The sequence below is a fragment of the Callorhinchus milii genome, unplaced genomic scaffold, assembly GCF_018977255.1.
Source record: "Callorhinchus milii isolate IMCB2004 unplaced genomic scaffold, IMCB_Cmil_1.0 Scaffold1, whole genome shotgun sequence".
NCBI lineage: Eukaryota > Metazoa > Chordata > Chondrichthyes > Chimaeriformes > Callorhinchidae > Callorhinchus > Callorhinchus milii.
This window is the reverse complement of record NW_024704742.1, coordinates 33,307,465-33,332,412: the sequence shown is the minus strand read 5'-3', so window position 1 is coordinate 33,332,412 and position 24,948 is coordinate 33,307,465. Positions and strand designations below refer to the sequence as shown.

Genomic DNA, 24,948 nt, shown 5'->3' with positions numbered 1-24,948 from the left:
GATTTGGTAATAAAAATAATGGCAATATATATTCAACATTTTGAAAGTTAACATTTTAAGTTTTATGAAGGGCTTTGATTATTTCTCAGAATATCTTCAAACAAATAGTTCTTAAAATGTAATCATGGGATTGAAGGTGAAGAATATTGCTGATTAGTTTACCGCAGATGCTCTTCTGCATTGCAGTGTCTTATTAAAGACCTTGACCATTGCATCCAGCCACAAGTGGCTAACTTGTGCTCTTCCTTTACTTCAGGATGGCCTGACCCCCCTTCACTGTGCAGCAAGGAGTGGACATGATGGAGCTGTAGAAATTCTGCTTGAAAGGGGAGCGCCAATGCTTGCCAGGACAAAGGTATTCAAATAAATACCAATGATTAAAACTATATCTTAGATTATTTATGTATAAATGACAGAAATAATGAAATAATGTGGTTTCCAAGGTGCAAAATCCATTGTTGCAACGCCAATTGTATCAATTTGTACAAATTTGCTAAAGTTTCTATTAAGATACTGCCCCATGGGAAGAAGCTCCATTAAATGGGTGAATGCTCTGCTGAGAAAACGCTAGCTGAAAGGAAGCAATGAAGAGCTGGCTTGTTTCTCCCTGTGTGAAAGAATGTGATGGTTTCAGTCAGTAATTTAATGATAATCACCTCTTTCTCCCCGTCCCCTTTGTGTGGACAGAACGGTTTGTCGCCACTGCACATGTCTGCACAGGGAGATCACGTGGAATGTGTCAAGCACTTGCTGCAGCACAAGGCTCCTGTGGATGACGTGACACTTGACTATCTGACTGCGTTACACGTTGCTGCTCACTGCGGCCACTACAGGGTCACCAAGCTTCTTTTGGACAAGAGGGCCAACCCCAATGCCAGGGCGCTGGTAAATACAGTTCTTGTATAAATTAGCTTCACAAATGCAGTAAATGTATCAGTAGTTACATATATGAACAACTCGGCTTGTTACAAGTAAGCTTATTCCCACAATCACACTTAATTGGGCTACCGTAAGTAGTCCCTACGATCTGAATATGCTATCAAATTCTGTATGCCATATATGTTTGTGATTGTATATTTATATTACGTGGAAATTTTTAAATGATTAATTCAGGCTTAATTTGGAAGTTTTATACAGTTCTGTTTTAGATTTTCCACAAGTTCTGCACACTCTTCAATGATAACCCAATGGCCTATCGAAAGGTTCAGACCATTTTCTTAAAGTGAGGATTTTCGGCTCTCTGAATATTTATTTCCATTCATATTCTTATTTGCTCTGGATGAACATCCCAGCCTCTGAACAAATAACATGGATTTCTCAGTCTGCAGTTAGTTAACTCTAAAGGAATCATCGCACCTCAAAGCAAATTTGACACATTTTGTAAATTAAAAGGAATCATCTTATTTAACAGGCACTAAATTTGAAAGAACTTCAATCCATAAAAGTATATAGCTGTAGATGTCACTGACACAGTACATAAACGATCATGACTACGTGGTACTTCCAGTTACTGAATATATTATGTTTATAAGGGGTCTGAAGAATACCAATTTCTGATCAATTTGATTTGTTTAGTTTATTGATTTTAATGGTAAACCGAAGAATGCACCTGAGCATTGTTCCTTTCACCTGAAGCTGAGGTTAAGAGGTTGCACAAAGCATAGCTATTATGTTAGCATCAGACAAGCTGTTTCATTTCAGTGTGATTTATTTTCTTATTATTATCCAGATGTACTTTCAAAGTTAAGAATGGTTGGGTAATGACTTTCAGTCATGCATTTAATTGAATATTTAAAATCTCAGACCTATGTTGCTTATAAATGCACTGCATGCTGCAAGTGCAAAAAATTAATTCCTCCCCCAAAAAAACATACAACAAAATGTCCCTTTAACCTCTATCACATATTCTTATGGGAACAGTATTTGTTATCTGTCTCTATGTAACATTGGTGCATAACAAAGGCCTGTAAATTAATAGATGATTAATATTTAATTTTTTAAGGATTTTACTAAGCTAAAATGTTGCAGAGGCGCAAAGGTTGTTGATGCTTCGATTAACACTTTGGCAGAGAAAATATAGTTTCACCTACAAATACAAATCTAAGCATGGTGCTGGCACTGAATTTTCAGCGAAGCTGTGTGAAACCAGTCTCACGAAGTTAAGGGCAGCCTGAAATTCCAGCTGGTGCTCCATGAGGCGCCTTAGGCGATGTTAGCTGCGAATGGGAATTTCCCCCATTACAATTGAAGAGACCTAAAGCGAGATGCAGAGGATAGGTTTTATAGGCATGTTGAACTCCATTTTCTGTTCTGGTGATAACTCCATTCCTTATTTCTGTTCCCTTTGAGGCCCACTGTGTAGAGAATTTCATTAGACGTTTTTCTTTGATCAGGTTGTGCCTTCTAGCTGTCAAGTTTTGACATAAAAATGTTACCTTGGGATGTTGTGAATTATATGCATTGACGTATGCACCACAATAGCAAATTGCTAGGTTTCTACCTGCAATTGGAGCTCTTGTGTTTGGAATGCCTGAGGCAGCAGAAGCCCCTTTGAACCGAAATGATTTCTGATACCTATCCAAATGACCCCATCAACATGCTGGAATTGTGTCCGTCTGACAGACAATAAATAATTGCTTTCAGAGAACTGTAGAAATTTACAGCATAGAAGAAGGCATTCAGCCCACGAGGAAGAAGGAGTTGTCTGCTTATGCATGCGAGTCATTTACATTAATGCTGGAGCATATCATAACAGCACCAGTCTACCGGGTTCGTAGGAAGATAACTGGTTTGCAATGTTTTGGTAGTAAAATATTAATTTCTGTTTATTTTATTGAATGGGTTATTTATTACATTTATATTTATTAATATTACTTACAATTAAGTGCTGTGGGTAATACAGTAGTAACTAAGATGAGTGAGTGTTGGACTGAGACCTGTTCAGTAGAAGTGGATTTAAGCTTTGTATTCTGAAGCTGAACCTGCACATGCAAAGCGGTGTTCTGAGTCAGTCTGATAGGAAGGGCAGTAATTACAAGGCAACATCAAATGCTAGAATTAAACATGGAAAGGGTTTTTGAAAGGAGTTACTTTGTGAGTTTTGATAAGTTATAATCATATTCCTTGAGCTCGGGAGGCAGTCCCAAAGCATTTCACAGGATTTTACTGAAAAGTGTAGTGAATGTATTTTGTAGGTGAACTGAGGCAGACAATTTCCACATAGCAATGTCCCACAACACCTATGAAATGAATGACCAAATTTATTTGGGGGACCTTTGGCAAGGACACCGGGAGAAATTCCCTTTTTTTTTTGAGTAGTGCCATGGGATTTTAACCTGAATAGGCAGAGGGAACATTCATTTAAAAATTCATTCGAATGATAGCACTCCTGACAATGCTGCAATCCCCCAACACTTTATTAGAGTCAGTCTAGACTGTGAGCTCAAAGTCCCATCATGGGGCTTGAACCCACAACTTTTTGACTCAGAGGCAAGAAAGCTCCCGACCGAGCCAGGCTGATAACTAAACGTTTCAAAGCTTGTCCATCAGAGGAGCAATCGATCTAAGTATGGTTACCTAACAGATAATATTAACACAATACAACTGAAGACACGTTTTCATTGACAACTAAAGAAAAAACGCCTTGGATTATAGACAGTGATGTAGTATGACATGTAAAAGCATGATGCTAGTGTGATGTTTTGGGCATGGTTTTATGTGAATGCAAAATGCTAACCTGATTGTTTTTTGTGCAGAATGGTTTTACTCCACTACATATTGCATGCAAGAAAAACCGTGTCAAAGTGATGGAGCTTCTTGTGAAATACGGGGCCTCAATCCAAGCTATAACAGAGGTAGAAACGTTTTAACCTCTAACTATTTCCTTGGTCATACCAATTTAAAATGCAGAGGAGTAAAACACCTGTTGCTTTGTTTCACAGTCTGGCCTTACACCGATACACGTGGCTGCCTTCATGGGCCACTTGAATATAGTCCTACTTTTGCTGCAGAATGGAGCGTCTCCAGATGTTTCTAACATTGTGAGTATGGCTAGCTTTAACTAAAAGAATGTGCACAACAGATTGTCTAGTGATTTACTGGTATATATTCTGTCTGCATGGGATTTCTTCGTAACCCCTTTTACAAAATAATAATCTCATCAAAATCAATGAGTTTGCTGTGTGCAGACTGGTTAAGAACCAGATGCACAAAACATATCTTTGTGGTGCCATGGACAAGCTACTCTGGTGGGAGATTCCATGGGCTCCACCAAATATCTAAGAGGCAAAGAAGTTAACATTGAACATTTTCAGGGCAACTCTTCAGAAGTGGAGTAGATTATCTGCTTCATAGGAACAAGGAAATATAATAGATCACTTGATCCATCAAGCCTAATATGGAAACTTATTCACTGAAGATAACTATTTTAATCCCAATTCCTGGCTCCCTCACTTTATATTCGTCCTCTTCAAATGCCGTAGCTGCATTAGCAGCACAGAAATTCTGAAAAGGTTAGTAGATACATTTCTACAATTGTCAGAGAAAAATAAATCTTCTAATCACTTGTCTGACCGGAGACATTTAAATTTTAAATTCATACCTTCTAGTTCCATTCTTGCAGTCTTAAGTCAAACAGCCTGCATACATTACATCTTAGCAGAGATGATGTATTGTAAGACCTGAATAAAGCCCCCTCTCCATCTTCTTTTCAATGAAAACAAGTTCATCTTTGCGAGCTACTGTTCGGAGTGAATGCAATGATATTGGAGCATTTGCAGTTTAATTAGATCTTGAAATTTGGTGACATTTATGCAGATAGTAGAATCTAATTTATAACATTTTATTACAGATTTACTTGTGACATATCAAGATTGTCATGAAGTGTCACAAATTCCATCCAATGCAATATTAAACAGCAGTAAACTAATTAAGTTAGAACTATCATGGGGTTATCTGCTGGTCTATTCTTACCTAAAATTATTACTGTTACCATACTTGCCGTGGGCAAAATTACACTCAAAATACTTTTAGTCTATTTAAGAAGGCAAACTGCCTAGATGATGGTACAACAAAATTTGCCTTAACTCTTTCCATTGAGATCATTCGACTGAGTGCCAGAGGCATTACAGGTTGACACTTTTACATACACTGACATACTTCAAGTATGTGGGGTTAAGTCACTTCTCCCTGGTCAGTAAATCAGCGCTGAAGTTAACCAGGCAACTCCACTCAGCCCACAATAGTACTCACACCCCTTAAGAAATCTCATAAACTGAAGAATATTCAGTTCCCAATACAGGTATATTTAACGTAAAATATCCTACTGAATGTTTCTGATTTTGTGCGGCTTATCATGTTGAACTATTGTGTTGATAGTTGTCTTTTACAGCACAGGTAGGTGTCGCTGAATGAGATACCTCCTTTATTTGTTTTGACGTCCTTTTCTTTCTTCAGCGTGGAGAGACTGCACTGCACATGGCCGCACGAGCAGGGCAGGTGGAAGTTGTTCGGTGCCTGCTGCGCAATGGGGCACTTGTCGACGCTAAAGCCAGGGTAGGTTTCCCAGCAAAAGGCTGAAAGGTCTCTGGTGTACTTAAGAACTACACTAAAACCGATGGTGACACCAAGCAAAGGTGTATGAGTCAAATGTTGTTTCAAGCAATGATTTAGGATCAGCATGTTGAAAGGGCATGATGATGTGAGTTACCCTTTGTTATTGTAAAGGGGAATAGATTTCAACTGTTTAGAGGTAGTTGAACTTCTGATCTTCACAAGCATCCCAACTTCTCACATCCCACAAATTTCCCTCCGACAACAGAACTGGCAGGACCACTTTTATTTGAAGGGGGCAACATAAAACGTTTACAACCGATCTTTCTTTCTTCCGTTTCTTTCATCCCTACAGTGTTCCTATCTGTACAGAATCATAATGTCAATTAGTAATTTGTAACACTCTGACATTGTACACGTCCTCAATCATCTTAGGAAACACGGCAGGAGGAGGCAGCAGAGAACTTCCCAGCAGGGGGTAAAACTGAATTTGTATTGTAATACAGTTGTCACAACAGGACTTTTAGATCTGGTACAGCCACCTCTTGATGACAAGTGCCTCAACTGAAGGAGCAGAAATTAAATTGGTTCTCATGTTTAGCCTGCATTCGGAAGCCTCTATTCAAAAATACTCTCATCCAATCACACTAGAAAACTGTTCCTTAAATTTACAGTAGAAAAGGTGAGGAGCTGAAACAAGTCTTATGTCCTGCCATGTTCCACGGTCAAATTAGAGCTCAGCGTGAAGGGGAAGCAAAATCACTTTAAATGTCCTTTATTGAGAAGCAAATCGTTGTGGTTTTTAAGGAATTGTAAGGCATATTGTGTATTGTCATTGCACATATAAAAACTAGTTGGTCAATAGGTTATTGAATGGTTGTTAATCCCAAACCAGTGTGTGCCTGTGTGAGGACGCCAATTTTCTATGGCACATCATAGATTTAGCAAACTATGTAATTTGCTTCAAAATGATTCAATACTACAGGGTATTATGAGTAATACAGAGAATGAATCTTGTGTTCCATCAGAGCAAAAGGTGGTCTAAGTGATTTCTGACAATAGCTTGAAAATGAGGAAAATTAGTCACATTCAGCTATAAATGATGCATTGTATTGTGGAAGAGAAAGTTCATTTTACTTTACTCTACAGAGAAAGAAAGAAGTAGATATCATTGCCATTGATACTAAAAAATACACATTTCCTGAATACAATCCCATAACTGGCTGCTTCTGCTCTTTGGCCTGCTTTATTCATCTCAAGAGTGGAAGTTTAACTGGGCTGTGGACTTCATAGTGACTCTAGATTCTCTCATTCATCAGCAGGGAGGGAGTGGAACAAACTGGTCCTGCAAACCTTTTTCTCTTCTGCCTCTTTCTGAGTGGAAGCATATTTGATCACTACAACATGCTCTCTCTTGTGCTCAGGCCAAAAAAGCTAGCAAATTTCTACCTCAGAAGGCAGTTACAGTTTCTTGTGTTCTCCAATGTCATTGTTTGTAGCCTGTTGCAAATAGATTACCTTCAGTAGCATGTTTATACTGGCAACCCACTACTCTGCAATGAATACAATTCCAAACCAATTTCAGGAATTGCATGGAGAATTGGAATTTGTGCATCTGTTGCTATTCTTCCACGTGGACAGTAGATGGAGTTGATTCAAAACTTGCTAATATCCAAACATTGCTTGTTTGTTATATAATTTAGGGCACCTGCAGTTCCCTCTGCACACACAGGACCCAATGGGCCGAATGGCCTTCTTCTCTGCTGTAAGTTTTCTATGGCACATGATAGATTTAGAAAACTAAATGATTGGAATTCAAATGAATTATTTAAAGTAATTGTCCCAACTGTTTATTCCAAATTCATTTTTATTTTGAGTCTGCTAGGAAGAATTACAAAAAAAATTGTTTCAAAAGTTGTTAGGTCTATTTCCTTTATCCATCCTTAGACTAGAAATTCAGGGTATGGTGACTCTAACTGGAATTGTGCAGAAGGTAAAGGATTGCAGTAGCAGATTTAATAGGGAGTTTACATGGAACTTCACACAGAGGGTGGTGAGAAGATGAATCTCACTGATGGAAACTGTGGTTGAAGAAAAAGCGATCAATGTATCCCGCCCGTTCCCTTCGCTCAGCCGGCTCCGACCTACTCCACGTCCCCCGACTCACCCGCCCCACCGTTGGCGGGAGAGCCTTCAGCCACTCTGCCCCCAACCTCTGGAATTCCATCCCCCAGTCACTCCGCCTCGCCCCCTCCTAAGCCTCCTTCAAGTCCCGCCTCAAAACCCTCCTCTTTGACCATGCCATCAGCCACTCCCTTTCCCCTCCCTTCCCCCCCAACCCCAGCTTGGGTCTGAAATGCTGTACTCTGTCCAGCGCCTTGGGATATCCTCCTGACATGAAAGGCGCTATACAAATGTAATCTTGTTGTTGTTGTTCGGAGAAAACTTGATGCATACATAAGGGAGAAGGAAATAAAAGGACTTGTGTAGAGTATAATACTGGTATTGAGTAGTTGGGCTGAATAGACTGTTTCTGTGTCTTTTTGTATGTAGCTGTAGGGTCATAAACCTGCAGAGCAATGTTGTGTTTTATTTGTGTGTTTTAAACTAGGCAACTTTGGATTTAAAGTTCCCAAGGCTTTCCACTGTGTTGGTAAACTAATCCATCCAGAATTAATGGCGATCCACATCTCCATTATGGTAGCACCAGACTATCAGGATGGTAGAAGGTGGACTAGATGGACCTTAGTCTTTCTTCATTTGGCAATTGCTATGTTCCTATTTTCTCAGGAGGACCAGACCCCTTTACACATTGCCTCGCGCCTGGGAAAAACTGAGATTGTGCAGCTGTTACTGCAGCACATGGCCTTCCCTGACGCCTGCACCACTAATGGCTACACTCCGCTGCACATTTCCGCCAGAGAGGGCCAGGAAGACGTGGCTTCTATTTTGCTTGAGGCTGGTGCTACTCATTCTCTAGCCACAAAGGTAAGAGTTCATTCGTTCGGGGAGGGAGGCAGAAGTCTGGAGAATATATTTTTTTAAAAAATGTAAAACAAGTTTTAAAAATCCTAATGCAAGAAGAAATCATTGCCCTCATACATTTGTTCACATGGTCATACAAACAAAGCTATACGGATTCATCAGTCTTGAAGTCGTCAGATTCGAGGGATGACTTGGCAGCTTGAGGATAATGAGTCTTCTCTCTTGTTGTACACATGACTTTTTGGACATTAAAGTGAGCGGAAATTTTGCTGGGAAATAGAACATTCTTCCATTCTTCACCAGCACATTACTTGCCCTGATAACACATGGTCAAGGGTGGAAACATACCTGATTACTAGCCCATTAACAGCTTGTGAGCATCACCACTCTGGCCAGCCTCAAATCTCTCATTATTCATTGCTTCTTTCATTGACTTTTTATTCTCTGTGATCATCCAAACTCTATCGCATATCCCCATATGTCTTCTCGATCAGCTCCTTAGGCCTGTGTTACATTAGTTTAGAACAAAATTGCTTCCAGTTTAAGGAAACCTCTTTTTTGGCAAGCAAAGAAGATAATTTAGGAGAGTTAAAACACAATAATTCCAACACTGTACATGTCCCTCAGAAATACACCTGCTGCCCAGTGGGAAATTTCCTTCCTCACAGTGTGTGGCAGAGTTTAATTGGCGAATTCAGTGTAGAGCTTTCTGCTGCTGGTTCAAGTCCAGCACTTGTGAGGGTCACAGCTGATTCCATTTGTGAGGCTTCAACACCATTTGAGAGCGGTGACCTTCAGCACTCTGTGTCTGCGTTCAGTTAGATATGAAAGTTCTAGAGGTAAAAGCTAGTTGTGCATGTGTCCAGTTGTAATCACAGCCATCATTGGAGCGAGTTCACCCACACCGAACAGCACGCAATATGCTCAGGACAATAAGTTATTGGGCTTAAGACTGTGAATTTCATTCCTTTGAAATTTGACATTTGCGTAAATTTTGGAAAATTCTTAAATTTGATCTTAACTTAGTACCCAGCTTCTAATTTAAATTGGAATTTGTCTGAATTTAACAATTTTCTAAAATTTGTGCGGTCCTAAATACTTAAGATAATGGTCTTATGTATGATCTCATAAATGGTCTCCTAAATTGCTTTTTTACTTGCCAAAAAAAGACTTCCTTTAACCTGGAAGCAGCCTAAAACTGAAAGCTTTCAAACCTGCGGTATACTTGTATATAAGATGTTGTAATGCTCTGCTCCTGAAAATTACACTGAATACAAATCTCTGACCCTCAGAAACTGCAGGTAGGCAAACAGACTGAGTTGACCTGAATGCATGTCCTTGACAGATACCCACTCACCAGACTGCATATGTAATCCCACCTCCAAGCGCATAAGAGACCAACAGCCACTGATCCCAATGGAAACCAGACTGATAACACAAAATAAGAGGTCATTCTTGTCAGTCTCCATCTCCAACCTCCCTTTCCTTTCCAAGGTCCTTGACAGACTTGTTGCTTCCCAGCTTCACTCTTTCCTCTCCTGCCACTCCCTTTACAAACCCCTCCAATCGGATTTCCACGCTGCCCATAGCACGGAATCATCCCTGGTCAAAGTGACAAGTGGCATTCTGTTCATCTGTGACCAGGGCTTCCTCTGCCTCCTCGTCCTCCTCGACCTCCCTGCTGCCTTTGACACTGTGGACCACTCTATCCTCCTCCACCGTCTCTCCTCTCACCTCAACCTTCAAAGTTCTGTCCTTGAATGGTTCAGATCCTATCTCTCACACCAGCATTTGTCGACTTTGTCTCCACCAATGGCTTCTCCAGCCCCTGCACTGTCTCGTGCGGTGTTCCTCAGGGCTCTGTCCTCGGTCCTCTCCTCTTCAACCTGTACGTGCTCCCATTTGGTGTTCATCTGCAGATATCATCCGGTCAACTTCCACATGTATGCAGATGACACCCAACTCTATCTCTCTACCTCCATCCTCGACCCCAGGAGCACTGATGTCCTGACAGACTGCCTGTCAAACATCAAGTCCTGGATGGGAGCCAACGTTCCACAGTTGAACGTAAGCAAGTCTGAGGCTCTCCTGATTGACTCGCGCCAGCGCCTCCGCACCTCAGGCACTGGCAATATCAGCATCCATGGATGCACACTGCACCTCACCAAGCCAGTCAGGAACCTGGGTGTCTTGTTCGACCCTCAACTGTCCTTTCTCCCCCACATCTATGTTATGACCAACTCTGACTTCCTCCACCCCCGCAACATTGCCTGACTCCCCTGCTGCCTCACCCCTCAGGCTGCCAAAACACTCTTACATGCATTCGTCACCTCAAGGCTCGACTATGGAAACTCCCTCCTTGTCGGCCTCCCCAACTCATCCCTCCACAAGCTGCAGATCATTCAGAACTCTGCAGCTTGTGTCCTCTCCCACACCAGGCTCCGTGATTCTATCACACCCACCCTTGCCTGGTTCCACTGGTTCCCCATCCCTTAGAGGATCGAGTTGAAAATTCTCATCCTCACCTTCAAGGCCATACATGGCCTTGCCCCTTCCTACCTCTCTGACCTGCTAACCCCTTATCAAGTTGTCCGCTCCCTCCTCTCAGCAGGCTCTTGCCTGCTGCTTGTCCCCCACCCAGTCAGCCCTACCATTGGCAGTTGGGCCTTTAGCCTCTCTGCCCCCACTATCTGAAACTCTATCCCACATTCCCTTCACCTTGCTCCCTCCCTTGCCTCCTTTAAGGCACGCCTCAAGAACGTCCTCTTCAACCACGCCTTCGGCCACTCACCTACCCTCACCCTCCCTGCCCTCCACCCTCCCCAACCCCCGCTCGGGTCCTAATTACGGACTGTTCAGAGCCTTGGGACATTCTCCCGACACGAAAGGTGCTCTACAAATGTAGAGCAAAAAACTTGTACTGTGCTTAGTGGGATTGAAGTTACTAAAATGCAGTGTTTTACCTTGTCTTCCAATAATGATTTTGTGACATGTTTCAAGTTCATGCAGCATCCTTGGGCACCTTACTGAGTCTTGCAGTGAAATTGAAGCTGTGAAATGGGCATGTGTGAAATACTGATTCTTATTTAGTGGTGATGGTGAACCCATAACATCCAGGGGAATTAACTTGCAGGAGAACTGTGCATGTGGTCATCAGAGAAATATTATAGGCAATAATGTGGAACCCGGCTGCTCACTGCTTGTGTTTGCCTCACTCAGTAACAAATCTTTATAGTTAGAGTACAGTATTGAACTCCTACAGCCAGTCTTGAGAGGTATTTCGTTCAGTTATAGTTGTGTACATGTGTGTCAAGGAGTGGCAGTGAGATCTCTCTGCAAGTGAGGTTGACTAGTTCATGAGAGATTAAGTCGCCAAATAGTTATGAGCAGTTGCAGGAGTGACAATGCTGATCACATCTTACTGCTTTCTGGGATAAATTTGAATTCCACCACGTGTTTAAAATACATCTTTCGAAACAGATATGTTTAAAGAGACAATAGTCATGCGGAAACATGAAAAATATCTGTCCAGTTATCATGTCACAATGTGCTATAGAATCAATATTCTACGCATAACGATAACCACTTCTGCTTCCATTACCCATTACCACTTCTATTTCCAATGCTTGAGTTTCAGGTCTTTCTCACTATAAAATTCCCATTAAGTGTCACCTATGTATTTCACTGATAGAAACCATCACTCATGGTAAAAGTACCAGTATTTTACCATTGTGTACACTTCCCTATTTATTCCACTGGTGTAATACAGTATAATTTTATCTCTGTTTATTATTTATATTGTATTCCAAGCATGCCTGTTTACTAAGTGGCAGTTGTGTCTATCTCTGTCCCCTATTGCAGAAGGGATTTACTCCACTACATGTTGCAGCTAAGTATGGGAGCCTGGAAGTGGCAAAACTCCTTCTGCAACGCTCTGCTTCTCCAGACTCTGCTGGCAAGGCAAGTTATTAATGAACTTCAAAAGTTCAGTCTGGAAATGTACACAAGACCTCAATTTTATCTGTAATGGAACAATTAATCGACTAATGCTTAATTCTGGTTGATGAAAATTACAGCTTGCGCAAAGTAAACTGCAGTTTCTGTTTAGAAGATTCAAAGTGAGAAATTCCTCATCCTCACACCAAGTGTGGTGACTTTGACAATGTGCCCTTAAAGAAGAGATTTTCCCATTATGTAAGTGAACACTGTCAAAGGTGCCACTTGTTCTTGTAGGTGGAATTTCACTAGCTTAGTGTTTTATGAATTAAATATCCATTCTAAAATTGAACTTTCACAAGAAACGTTCAACTTTTGGGCCATCCCTTAAAAAAAATCCAATCGACTTATTCCTTGCATGTTTCTCTTATCCCTTCCCCCTCTGACCTGAAAGGCTGTATTCACTGCTGGGACCACTCCTTTCCAAGCTTGATTGCTCCCCACAGCAGCTCCCTGAATTTCTGCATGAAACAACAAACCCATTTTATGTTCCTCTCTTATCAATAACACTCCTCTTGTATTCTGCCTGCTTTTGCACTTTCTGTGTGGCCCCCAAATATTTCCAAAAAGGAATTCAGGACCTCTTGTGCCTCACCGAAGACACGTATGATACATTTTGAAAAGATTCTGACTGTTCAGAACTGTTTTCCTTGAACAGTGGTTAGCGTGACCTGAGTCAGTTGAGCACTGGACTCGATACAAAAAAGGTTCTGGGTTTGAATCTCACTGGGTCCACTTAGCCCTTCTTCCTTCAAAGTATGAAGTGAATTGGCTGACGGAAAGCTAGGCCAGATAGCCCCAGAAGGTAAAAAGTTCAATCACCGATTTGTGCTGCGTTGACTGAAACCAGCCAGAGTTAAAGGTGTTAAAATTGACCTCAATATGTCTGGGGGGGGGGGGGGAGAGAGAGGTTCCTGATCATGATTGCTAACCACTGTTGGAAAGTGACAAGTGAAGATACTGGGTGAGGAGAGAATGGAGCCAGCCCTGTAGGATGGTACCCTGGTAAGAGTCAGCGCCTGCAGGAGGGGGCACAATCCAGGTGGGGAGAAATCCAAATAGACCATGAGGATTCTTTTTCTTAGCTGGTGGTGGACCTGCAGAGTATCCATGTCATTCCTGTACTTCTCATGTAGGAGAGGTCAATATTGGGCATTTGAGCATTCCAGCAAAGTGGGCAAAATAGTATCAGACAAAGATTGAAACTAAGATTGGAATATCCTCCCGGTGGCCCATAGTTGCACATGGCACCACTTTGAACAGATTTGTGTCTTTAAAGATGTCCATTAGATATTGTATTCACCCAGTCTGTACAATGAAACCAAGCTCTTACTCCACTCTATTATCATTCTCAAAGTAAGAGAGACTCCTGACTTGTGCAATAAAATGAAAATTGTACTGTTTCCCCATTGTGGAGTCCTGTAGCTCAGTGGTTAGAGCACTCGCTTTGCAAGTGAGAGATCCGAGTTCAATTCCAGGCAGGTCAGGGCGAAACGTTGGGCAAGTTTCCTTACTCCACACAGAGCCTAATAATAATCCCTCCAAAACCAAAAACAATAATAAATTGGTCATTTTCATTCTACGACTGTTTGTGGGACATTGCTGTGCGCAATTGGCTGCCGCATTCGCCCACAAATATACAGTCAATTCACTTTACAGTGTGTTATGTGAAGCGCTTTGGGATGTCCTTCTGACATGAAAAGCGCTATATCAAATGCAAGGATTATTATTATTATTGTGGATAGATAGACGATTTCTGTTCGAGACAGTCAATCATCTGAGTGGCTTTGTTCCCAAAGTTAGTCGTCGACTTTAACTACTTTCTTCCACATCTAACTTCCTATTGTTGATAGGTTTGTGCAGATATAAACTGCTTATAGTTGTCTTTTTTTCTGTATTTGTGGTTCACTAACACTTTCTTTAAGAGCAATGTCAGTCCCTATTAACCAACACAAATTCTTACAGAATGGCCTAACCCCACTCCATGTTGCTGCTCACTATGACAACCAGAAGGTGGCGCTGCTGTTGCTGGAGAAAGGTGCCTCTCCTCACGCCACTGCCAAGGTACTAATAATTGATGTAAAACCTGTCAATAACTTCAACATAAAACATTGTAGAGGGTTTTGTGTTTTCTGCACTTAGCAGTAATATAACTGACAATTGCAAGGCCCCTTGCTAACAGTGTAATGCATAAACTTTAGTGGATCATGCAGGCACTGTCTTCATGAAGAGGTTTGTCAGGTATTTTTGGTTGCGAAGAGACAAGATCATGATGATATTACATTCAACAAACAACAACAAATTGCATTTATGTAGCACCTTTCACATCAGGAGAATGTCTCAAGGCGCTGGACAGTCAAGGGTTTTCACCTGAGCTGGGGGTTGGAATCAAGAGAGGTGGAGGGCAAAGGGGATGGGAGGATGTTTGCCGAGTGCAGGGAGCGGGCAAGTTGGTAAGGTCAAATGACATAGCAGTACATTCTGAGCTGTAATCTCCAAGTCTGTTCTTAAATTCCAGAAATGGGCTTTTCCAAAATTTCGTTTTTTATGTAGGGATGACCCTCTTGTAAATATAACTTGGATGTTCAGAGTATGAGCCATGATAAGAATGTCTTCTGTTTGGTGATTGCGAATAAGTTACTTATATAATGGACACTCATTCAAAAAAATGTTCACAGACGCATAGCTGGTTTTATGGATTAAAGTAATTTAATGAAGATTTCCAGCTGTGAGGCTGGGGTATTATTGTAGACTGTAGTCAGTCTGAAGGTCTTTGTTCTGGTTTTTTGTTAGAATTCATAGACAGCTGCTTGGTAGGAGGGGCTGGTAGAGTTAAGTAAATAACTCATCTGATCACAAGGGATTAGAGGGTTTGTGAATTATGTTTTTAATTCATTTGCACATGGATTGACTTTTTGTTTTGAATATCCTAACAAACATGCCTCCTAATCCAAAGTATTCTTTTATAACTTAATTTTATTGTGATGATAAAGCCTCTTATTTTTATATTCAATATGCCAAAAAGAATTTTAGGTATAACCAGACCTACGATTTCCACTCATTACACCAGTGGACATCCCAAAGCTCTTGAAAATTATAGGCAAAGGGCTAGAATGGTATACATTTTCAAGTTAGTCAGATCAGAACAGGTGAAATTAAACTGTAAGGTTAACTCAAATGAAATGAAAAGGACTGAAAAGGAATATAATCAATTAGAATTATAGAGATGTGGGGTGGAAATTTTGACCTGTGATATGTGAATGAACACCATTGTTAATTAATATAGCTTTAACAATTCCACCCAGTTGCTGACAATAGCTGGTCTAAGACTATGATCCTTCTGGCGGCTTCACAATGGTTGAGCATGAATGTAGCATCTGATGTACATTGGTTAGTGACATATTGGCTGTACTCCCAATTTTTTATATTGAGTAAAGCCAGTTTCCCACTAACCAATATTCCAATGTTTTTAGGAGGTGGAGACCCTTCAGTTTACAAGATGGGATTTCCAACGATATGTCAATTAACAGGTTGCAATTTGAAACCCATATTCCAATCAGCAATGTACAAAATTTGGTTGAATTCCACGTTGTTTTGTATTTAGCAAAGGGAATTTGAGCACTGAGCGAAACCCAGCAGAGGGTAAGTGTCTCTGGTCTGATTCATGGTTTTACAGAACGGTTATAGTCCTCTACACATCGCTGCCAAGAAGAACCAAATGGAAATTGCCACCACCCTTCTAGAATATGGAGCTGAGACTAATGCACTGACAAAGCAGGGAGTGAGCCCACTCCATCTGGCTTCACAAGAAGGACATGTGGACATGGTTTCTCGTCTAATGGGGAAAAGCGCCAATGTAAGCTTGCTAACAAAGGTAAGAGTGAAGTCTAAGTGTGCCCAAGACGTTTATCATTGTTTTGGAATTTATAACTGAGAATAAGGCAATATTACAGTATTGCCCCACTGGGCTGTCTGATTTTTTTGGGTTTAGCTTACTCTTTTATTCTCTGGCATTTTTCTCCCAAGCGAAAGGTGTTTTGTGTACCTTTTTCTTTCTACATGAGCAAGGTTCCAAAAGCATTGGGGACCCTCAGAGTACTTCGTCCAAATGGAATGTGTGAGTTTGCACAGAGTGCAGGAGGCTGTAAGGGGAGGATTTGAGTCTTTGCCCTCACTTGATATCCACATACACACACAATTGTGATCTAGAGTGGAAACCCTGGATGATTTTGCCTTCCTTATGGCAGGAGTGCTGAGGCCAATTGTAGCGCCCCCAACGGTTGCTCTGGCTGAGATTAGGCAGCTCAGAGCAGGGTTTGAACCTCTTAACTTTCCAATCTGTAAGGCCGAGTGCTCAGCAGGCACCATGTGATTAACATGTGATTTTACTCACTGCACGATCGGGGAGCTCACTCCCCAATGCTCAAGAATCGAATGCACTGCCAAAATGAGTGGTGGAAACAGATTCAATAACAACTTTGGACAGCGAATTCCGCAATCGGACTACTCTCTGTGTGAAAGTGAATGATAAAGGGGAAATCAATCATGTTATTTATTATGGATTCTCAGAAAGCATTTGATGAAATGCCACATCTGAAATTATTAGCTGAAACTAAAGCACACTGGGAGTTAAAGTCATGGATAGGAAATATTGCGTCATGGATAGGAAATTAGTTGGGTGATAAGAAGCAGAGGGTTGGTAAATTTCAAATATTAAGAGGAATTAACAGATTAGTTTGTAGACAACTCTTCCTTCTGGTAGAGAGATCCTTTTATAATGGGACAGAGCCTTAACATACGAACAACGACAGTTACAACTGAAGCATTTTCACGAAAGGCTATGAAAATGTGGAAAGTTCTGCCCCAGAAAGCAATAGATACTCACTGTCCTAAGCAGTTGAATCAGAGAGTACAGGTGCATTTAAGAGGAAGCTAGACTTTTGTTTGAGGAAGAAGACAATAGAAAGGTATGGGAGGGAGTTAGGAGTGGGTGGACTCTGGAGTAAAAAGTGGGTGGAGACTTATGTGGAGTGTAAACATCGTCACAGACTGGCTGGGCCAAATGGCCGGTTTACATTCTTTGTCAATCTCTTGGATCTATAAACCTCTTGGGTTGGAGTTGTTTTGGGATGTTATGCTGCACATGTGCATGTTCAGTGGTGGTCAACCGGGACCGAAGTACTTAATTACCATTCTGCACAAGCAAAAAAAATCCAATGGACTCATTAAAAATAAAGATTCAAAATTAAGAATATCACTCAATGGCTTTTCTTTGCGATTAACACTGACATGTTCATCTATTGTGTTTTGTCAATGTTTAGAGCGGATTGACAGCACTACACCTTGCAGCTCAGGAGGATAAGGTTAATGTAGCGGACATGCTGGTACAAAATGGGGCAAATCTTGATGTCCAGACTAAGGTAACAACATCATCTTTTCCTGTTTGTATTATTATATTGCAAGGCTTTCAGGTTCAGAGCTGTTCATAAGGAAGCTTCAAACATTGTCAACTCTACTGTTCACGTTGAACTTGAGTGTTTTTAATGAAGACCTGTATTAAGAGAGAATGTATAGTATTGTTTATTGATCAACCATGACAGCACAGAAATTATTTAACAAGTAACGTTTGAATTGGTGCCTTGTAATGTATCAGTGCTGTTGCTTTATATAATACATACAGTACTGTTAAACACATATTTTAGAAATAAAATTGCAACTCATTCCTTTGATTAAACACTATAGTGACATCTCCGTGTTTCTCTATTGCCCAAGAATATTTATTGAAACAGGATTATTATTCTTTGTAATCTAATGGCTATCCATAAAAAAACAAGGGCTTTCATTTGTATAATTTCTTTCATGTAGTTAAATGTCTCAAAAGTACTTTACAAAGCAGTGGGATTCCAAGCAAGTTGGGAGATGAAGGCTGTCGAAGGGGAGATAACTAATGGCACAAGCAAAGAGATTGGGGCACTACAGGAAATCATAGAGGTAGAGTGGGCATGGTCAAGAGCAAGGAGACATTTGAAAAGTCATGAGACTCGAGACAGGGAGACAATGGAACTTGGTCCACATTTGTGGCGTTCTGCCTGGCGGGTTAAGTTCTGATGAAGCTTCTTTCTTTCAGCTGGGCTATACTCCTCTGATTGTGGCCTGTCACTATGGAAACATTAAGATGGTCAATTTCCTCCTGAAACACGGTTCCAACGTCAACGCTAAAACCAAGGTAAAAATAATGAGCTTCAAAAATAATTTGTGGCATATAAAATATAAGATTGATGGGAATCAAAGAAGCAAGAATTTTTTTGAAAAATCCTTCAGAAGCCACTTGTTCGTTTTTTGGCATTGTAGTCTATTCTACGTTTATTACAAAAAAGCAGTGAACTTTTTGGTCTATTTTCATAATGACCTCGTCAAAAAAACTCACTATTTTTAACATTGAGTGTAAGAGACGTCCAATTTTTTTACATTATCTGTCTCAGAAGTGAGCAATGCACATCGATGAACATCTGATTATTAGAAATTGTGGTATATATTTGAACATTCATAATGATTATATTTCTTTCAATGAACTGACAGACGTGTTATTGAGGCCCTCAAATGCAGAAACTAATAGTAAAATAGTATGTAAAAGACTGATGTTTTACTTCATGAATTACCATGGGACGTAATATTGTAAATTCTTGTTTGTTTTTTGATGTGAATGTCATGGTTGGGGTAGTGCAATAGATAAAGTGCCTGCTAGCACAGTGCTTTATTTTATAGTTATAGTGATTTCAGTTTTGCAGAATGAAATATTTTCATACTTTTGCCACCCAAATCTGAACATTTAAGCATTCTCAGGCCAGATGTAGTGAAGGCCAGCTAGAGAGTAAATCTCCTTTCACTGGCTCCCAAATTGTACCTTAACTTATGGCCAGCCACAGATGTGTGACGTCCATGTGTCATTTTTTCCCCCTAAACCAGTCACCTAATGGCCTTTATGAATAAGATATGGCCTAATTTGCGGTCTAATTCACTTTGAATAGGCTGGAGAGAGATCATTTACTTTGAGGCTTTCTAAAACCTAGATATCAATGGTACATAGTTATTCTACCCAACAGTTGTATCTATTCCCGACTTTCTAACTGCTGCCTTCTCCAATGATGGTTGGGGTTTAATCTTATCAAGTTTTGGAATGGTATCCTGCAAATCTTTCATTCACCGTAGAGCTATTGGCTGACACCTTCCAGTCCGAGTACACGTGAGCAGTTTTCCTGTGGACACATTCTCAATAATGTGAAAAGTCCCTCCGTGCAATATTATAATAATCCTTGCATTTGTTGTAGCATCTTTCACATCAGGAGTATGTCTCAGACAACTTCACAGGACTTACTGTAAGGTGTAATGACATTTATAGGTGAACAGTATATAGGCAATATTACATTAATAATATTTGTATTTAACAATGGTCAATGAGCAATGGTACATAATGAGACACAATCATTTTCTCATTTATGCCATATTTTTCTTTGTCTTCCTGAATGAACCTGTCTGCATGATCAGAATGGATATACACCTTTGCACCAGGCAGCTCAGCAGGGTCACACCCACATCATCAATGTTCTCCTTCAGCATGGGGCCAAACCCAATGCCATCACTTCAGTAAGTCTCTCTCTCGTTCTCTCTCTCTCAGCTCAGCAGAGATACTGGAAGGTTTCGTGTGTGCAGGATTGTGCACGTCGTAATGTACACAGCATTGATACTTTGTGGCATCCTAAGATCATAATTTATTGATTCCCACATCTACTCTACACTCCAGAATGAGCTGCATGTTTGCTTAGAAAATTATATATCTTCTGTTCCGTTTCATTAATATGCTAATAAATTCAGCTCTTGAACTAAAATACCCGGTAATTATTTCAATGGATTTGGCTGTGTTTTTTTAGTAATCAACCTAATGAACTCTACTGTAAAATAATATATTCTTGGCTTCTGCTAAATAGTGAGACATGTCCGAGCAAGTCAGACAGGCATAATAAGTGGAAAGTTTCAAACAGCATCTCGTTAGGATGTAGAGATTGCTTTTAGTGAGACATCAGTCCCCACAGGAAGAACACTGGTGAATGCAGTACATTGAATGAATTCTCCTCTTTGCAGAATGGCAACACTGCCTTAGCAATTGCCAAACGTCTTGGATATATCTCTGTGGTGGATACCCTGAAGGTCGTCACAGAAGAGGTCACTACCACAACCACTGTAAGTATATATTTAGGACAATACTGTCTCCGTTTTTCTGAGCTGCTCTTTTCTTTGATTTCAGAATAAACCTGTGTTGCTTGCTTCGGCTTGTATTGGACAACAGTTTATAACATTCTGCGTTTGCAAATCTTTGCGTCAACACACATTAAGCGTTAAATTAGTTAACAGAATGCTTTAGATAAGATTATAGATTAGAGACATACGTTTTTTAAATATAAATCCTGTTTTGCTAGCTGATGAGATGTCTCTGACGGATGCAAGCACAATATGTGTTATGTGGAGGATGAGAGCTGTGTTGTAGGCTGTCTTGATGGAGGTTTATATATAGCTCAGAGCATGTAATATTAATGCAGCAAGATAAACGACAGTCTGCTGCAGAGTCCATTGCAGCGGAGCTCTGTTTGGAATGTTGTGAGGAGAAAGGAAAGAAGTGAAAATATGAATAATCGCCATTGAGTAGGTTGATTTACAAAATATTCGATGAGGCAAAATCATTCCTCTCTATGAGAACATTATGTAATTTCAATGGTTCCCTTGCAGGCCTGAAGACATGCTGGAGTATGGTTCCACATAAGCTGACTGACTTTTGATACCTTGAGCCCATATTTGCTTATGAGAGAGCTCACACACTGAGTGTTGGCAGGCAATTTGACTGCCACTGATTTTGTCTTTACCTGACCCCTTCACGCACACACTTTCTAGTAAGAGATCACCTGATGGCAATCGAGAATAGAAGCTCAGAATGCATTTGTGTTAGTCTAGGGAGGTAAGGTTGAGGCCAATTTTAGCATTCCTATTGCTACTCTGGCGTGGACCTGCTAACTCAGCACAAATCAGAGTTTGAACCCAGGATTTTCCTAGTGTGCTTGATTCAGTTCTACTGAAATTATCAGTGGAGCATTGATGAAAGTCTTTCAATTATATTGAGGGATACTATGGCCAGTGGTCATCTGCAGATGAAACTGTATAAATCCAACCAAACGATCTTAGCCTGGCCATGCAAATCACTCCTTTGCTAAATGGAATAGAGAATGTAAATCCAGAAAAAAAGAGGGCATAGGTTTAGGGTGTGAAGGGCAATTTGGGGTCAGACATCAGGAGGGTAATTAATGACTGAAACTGGTTACCAAAAAGATTGGTAGAGGCCAGGTGCTGAATTAATTTAAGAAAAAACTTGATGCTGTAATGGGAAGCCAACAGTGTGAATGTTCTGGACGGATAAGATCAAATGGTCTGAAGTGTTGTCTTCATCATCCACATCTCTCTTGTCTTGGGATCTCTTGTGATCCTACCCTGCTGATGATCACTGTCCCCTTTAAAAAATGGTATAGTGACAAAGTGGAATTTCTAATTGCAATGACAGCTACAGCATTCTGCATTTCACTAAAATAACCAAGTTAATCCAGATTGATTTGTTAGCCTTTAAGGAGATGAGTCTGATCCATGACGTGCTCGTGGTACTGATCACACTGAAACAGATTATGCCACTCTCTCTGCAGCACTTCAATATTTTATAATTTCAGCTACCAACAAGTCTTATTGCTTCTGGATATTACAACAACAACTTGTACTTATGTAGCGCCCTCCAACCTGGGTAGCGTCTCAGGGCATTTAACACTAGCGGAGCCTGACTCCGAACCGAGGGAGATGGCCGTAAGCATGGTCGAAGAGGAAGGTCTTCAGGCGAGAGTTGAAAAAGGGGAGGGGGCAAGGCGGAGGGATTGAGGTAGAGTCACAACAGGAATAATAATAATTATCCTTGCATTTGATATAGTGGTCTTTTCACTTTTGAAATGTCTCAAAGCACTTAATTTTTTAAATCAATTTGTAGGCAAATGTGGTAACCAATGAAGTGAATGTCGACAATAACAGCAAAAATTATATTGGTAAAGCGCCTTTCATGTCGGGATGACGTCCTAAGGTGCTGTTGAAAGTCACATTTTTAAATGGGGTTGTTGGTCAAGGCAAAACTGGGAGAAACTTCTTTCTCTTTCAAGTAGTGCCATGGAATCTTTAACATCCACCTGAACTGGCAGATGGGACCTCAACTTAATGTCTCATTCAAAGGATGACACCCCCAACAATACATACCATTTCATACCATACCAATGGTTGTATTTCTCCCTCATCTCTCACAGCCATCACCAACATATGAAACGCACCACCTGCAGCCTTGAACCCCTCTCTACCCAACTGCTGACCACCAAACTACTCTGCTCCCTGCTGGTGGACACAGTCAACCTGTACCTCTCCTCAGGCTCCATCCCACTCCCCCTCAAACTGCTGTCATCATCCCCTCCTCATAAAAGCCAAGTTTCAAATTTTGCAAACAACTGTGACACATGGCTGTCCTGGTAACTGAAGGTAACCCCAAAATGTTTGGAATGGATTACAGGGGCCCTCTATTTTTTAAACGGCATAGCTTGCTGAAATCACTGTCTGGCAAGCTTTCCTGTTTCTTTTCCAGCTAGGATCACCCTACCCATTAGGGCTTTAGCTTGCAGGGTCAACAGGAGCTGAGATGGCCCAAGTGACTGCCTTGTTCTTCCAAATCGTACTGATGAGCCAAGCTGGCTGTGCTGTCATCAGCAGTGCCCTGGAATACTGTGGATCCACATGGCTCAGGAACTGGACTACTGAAACCACCACAGAGGGTTGGTTTGGTTCTTTGCCAAGCAGGTCACCTTGGAGTCAGTTCAACTCCAAGGAGAACCCGCTTCCTTCCTTCCAAGGAGGATAATCATTATTTGGTCATGTGTCCCTTTAAAATTAATATCTGTTGCTCATTAATAGAAAAATGCGTCTGTCAGTTCTCATTGGATCCATTATAACAGGTAATTTGATACAAAAAGATTTTATTATAGATTTAAAAAATCAATGTGGTCAGCCAGGCGTCTGCCAAATGCGGAAACCCATCACCGTGCTTCTGAGTATCCAAGCCAACCTGAGAATTCCACGGCATCCCACCTATATATACATACTTCTCTCTCTGATCCCAACCAGCAGCTCGGGTACAAACCCCACATTGTCCAATATCTTGAGATGTTCCCCTGACATGAAAGGCGCTATATAAATGCAATTTGTTGTTGTGGTTGTTATTTAGCCTACGCTGTCCGTGCTGTCTCTTTGAGAGAGAATGCGTACAGACTTATAGGTTTATGCCATTTCTAACACAGTTTCAATCTAATCACAGCTATGTGTGCATTAAATGTCCATAATAAACACTAACAACAAAGGTGTATGGTGTGAGGATGATACTTATTCTAAGAAGTTCTTTGTTGGGGTTGCTGCAGCAGTTTCATTGTTTGTTTTGGAGATTAGGTGGTTGCAGCCAGCTTTGAAATGCAAACAAAATCAATAAGCGCGGAGCGGTCGGTCACTGCTATGAATATATTGTACTGATAAGAGAAGGATTGTTTGTTTAATTAGCTGTGGTGACCGACTGTTGCAGGTGCATTAGCGCTGCACTTTGGCAGAGTGACAGGAGTTTCATAATGTATATCGTACAGCATAAGATTAAACCGCGGCTCCTGTGTAGCCGGTCTGCCATCTAGAGCATCTTCCCAGGAACAGTTAACATCTTCCTGAAGTCTGTATTTCATTTTTTGCTTATGGCAGACTGTGACTGAGAAACACAAGCTGAACGTACCCGAGACAATGACCGAGATCCTGGATGTCTCAGACGAAGAAGGTGAGAAATGATTTTTCCTTCAATGTGTCCTGTGTATGATATATTGTACTGTATGGCTTACTAGCTCATCAAATATACTGAGAAATAGTCATTCCTGTTCCTCAATATGATGCTAAGCTTTTATTTTTAAAAATACAATGAACCACAAGAATATAAATCCCAGGACTAAAATGTCAGACGGTATTATTCGGTGGCATACATAAATGAATTGCTTTGTATTTTGTGCTCAATGTGAAGGTGACAAATAGAAAGAACTGTCTATATGGACAATCTGTTGGGTCAGGTGCTATGTCTTCTGTTGATCTATGCTTGTTCGGCTTTTAATGCATGATATTTTATTTGTAATGGACAAGTTGTGCTGAGTCATTTCGTCCTGTAGCTTCGATCATTTTTAAAGGGTACTTTGCCTATTCTATAACTGATGAGCGCTGAATAGGTTTCAGAGGAGAAATTGATAATGGTTACAGGAGGTACCTGGAATCAAA

At 40.8% G+C, this 24,948-nt stretch overlaps 1 protein-coding gene across 1 annotated transcript in view; it reads left to right on the top strand.

Moving 5' to 3' along the window:
• Positions 1-24,948, top strand: part of ank2b (ankyrin 2b, neuronal) — a 161,469-nt gene that overhangs the window by 58,917 nt on the left and 77,604 nt on the right. The window contains exons 10-23 of the mRNA XM_042339832.1: positions 257-355; positions 688-885; positions 3,756-3,854; positions 3,942-4,040; positions 5,455-5,553; positions 8,341-8,538; positions 12,397-12,495; positions 14,497-14,595; positions 16,208-16,405; positions 17,853-17,951; positions 18,659-18,757; positions 20,077-20,175; positions 20,671-20,769; positions 24,391-24,463. Of these exons, the coding sequence (XP_042195766.1) occupies positions 257-355; positions 688-885; positions 3,756-3,854; positions 3,942-4,040; positions 5,455-5,553; positions 8,341-8,538; positions 12,397-12,495; positions 14,497-14,595; positions 16,208-16,405; positions 17,853-17,951; positions 18,659-18,757; positions 20,077-20,175; positions 20,671-20,769; positions 24,391-24,463 (1,657 nt within the window). The remainder of the gene's footprint in view (positions 1-256; positions 356-687; positions 886-3,755; positions 3,855-3,941; positions 4,041-5,454; positions 5,554-8,340; positions 8,539-12,396; positions 12,496-14,496; positions 14,596-16,207; positions 16,406-17,852; positions 17,952-18,658; positions 18,758-20,076; positions 20,176-20,670; positions 20,770-24,390; positions 24,464-24,948) is intronic.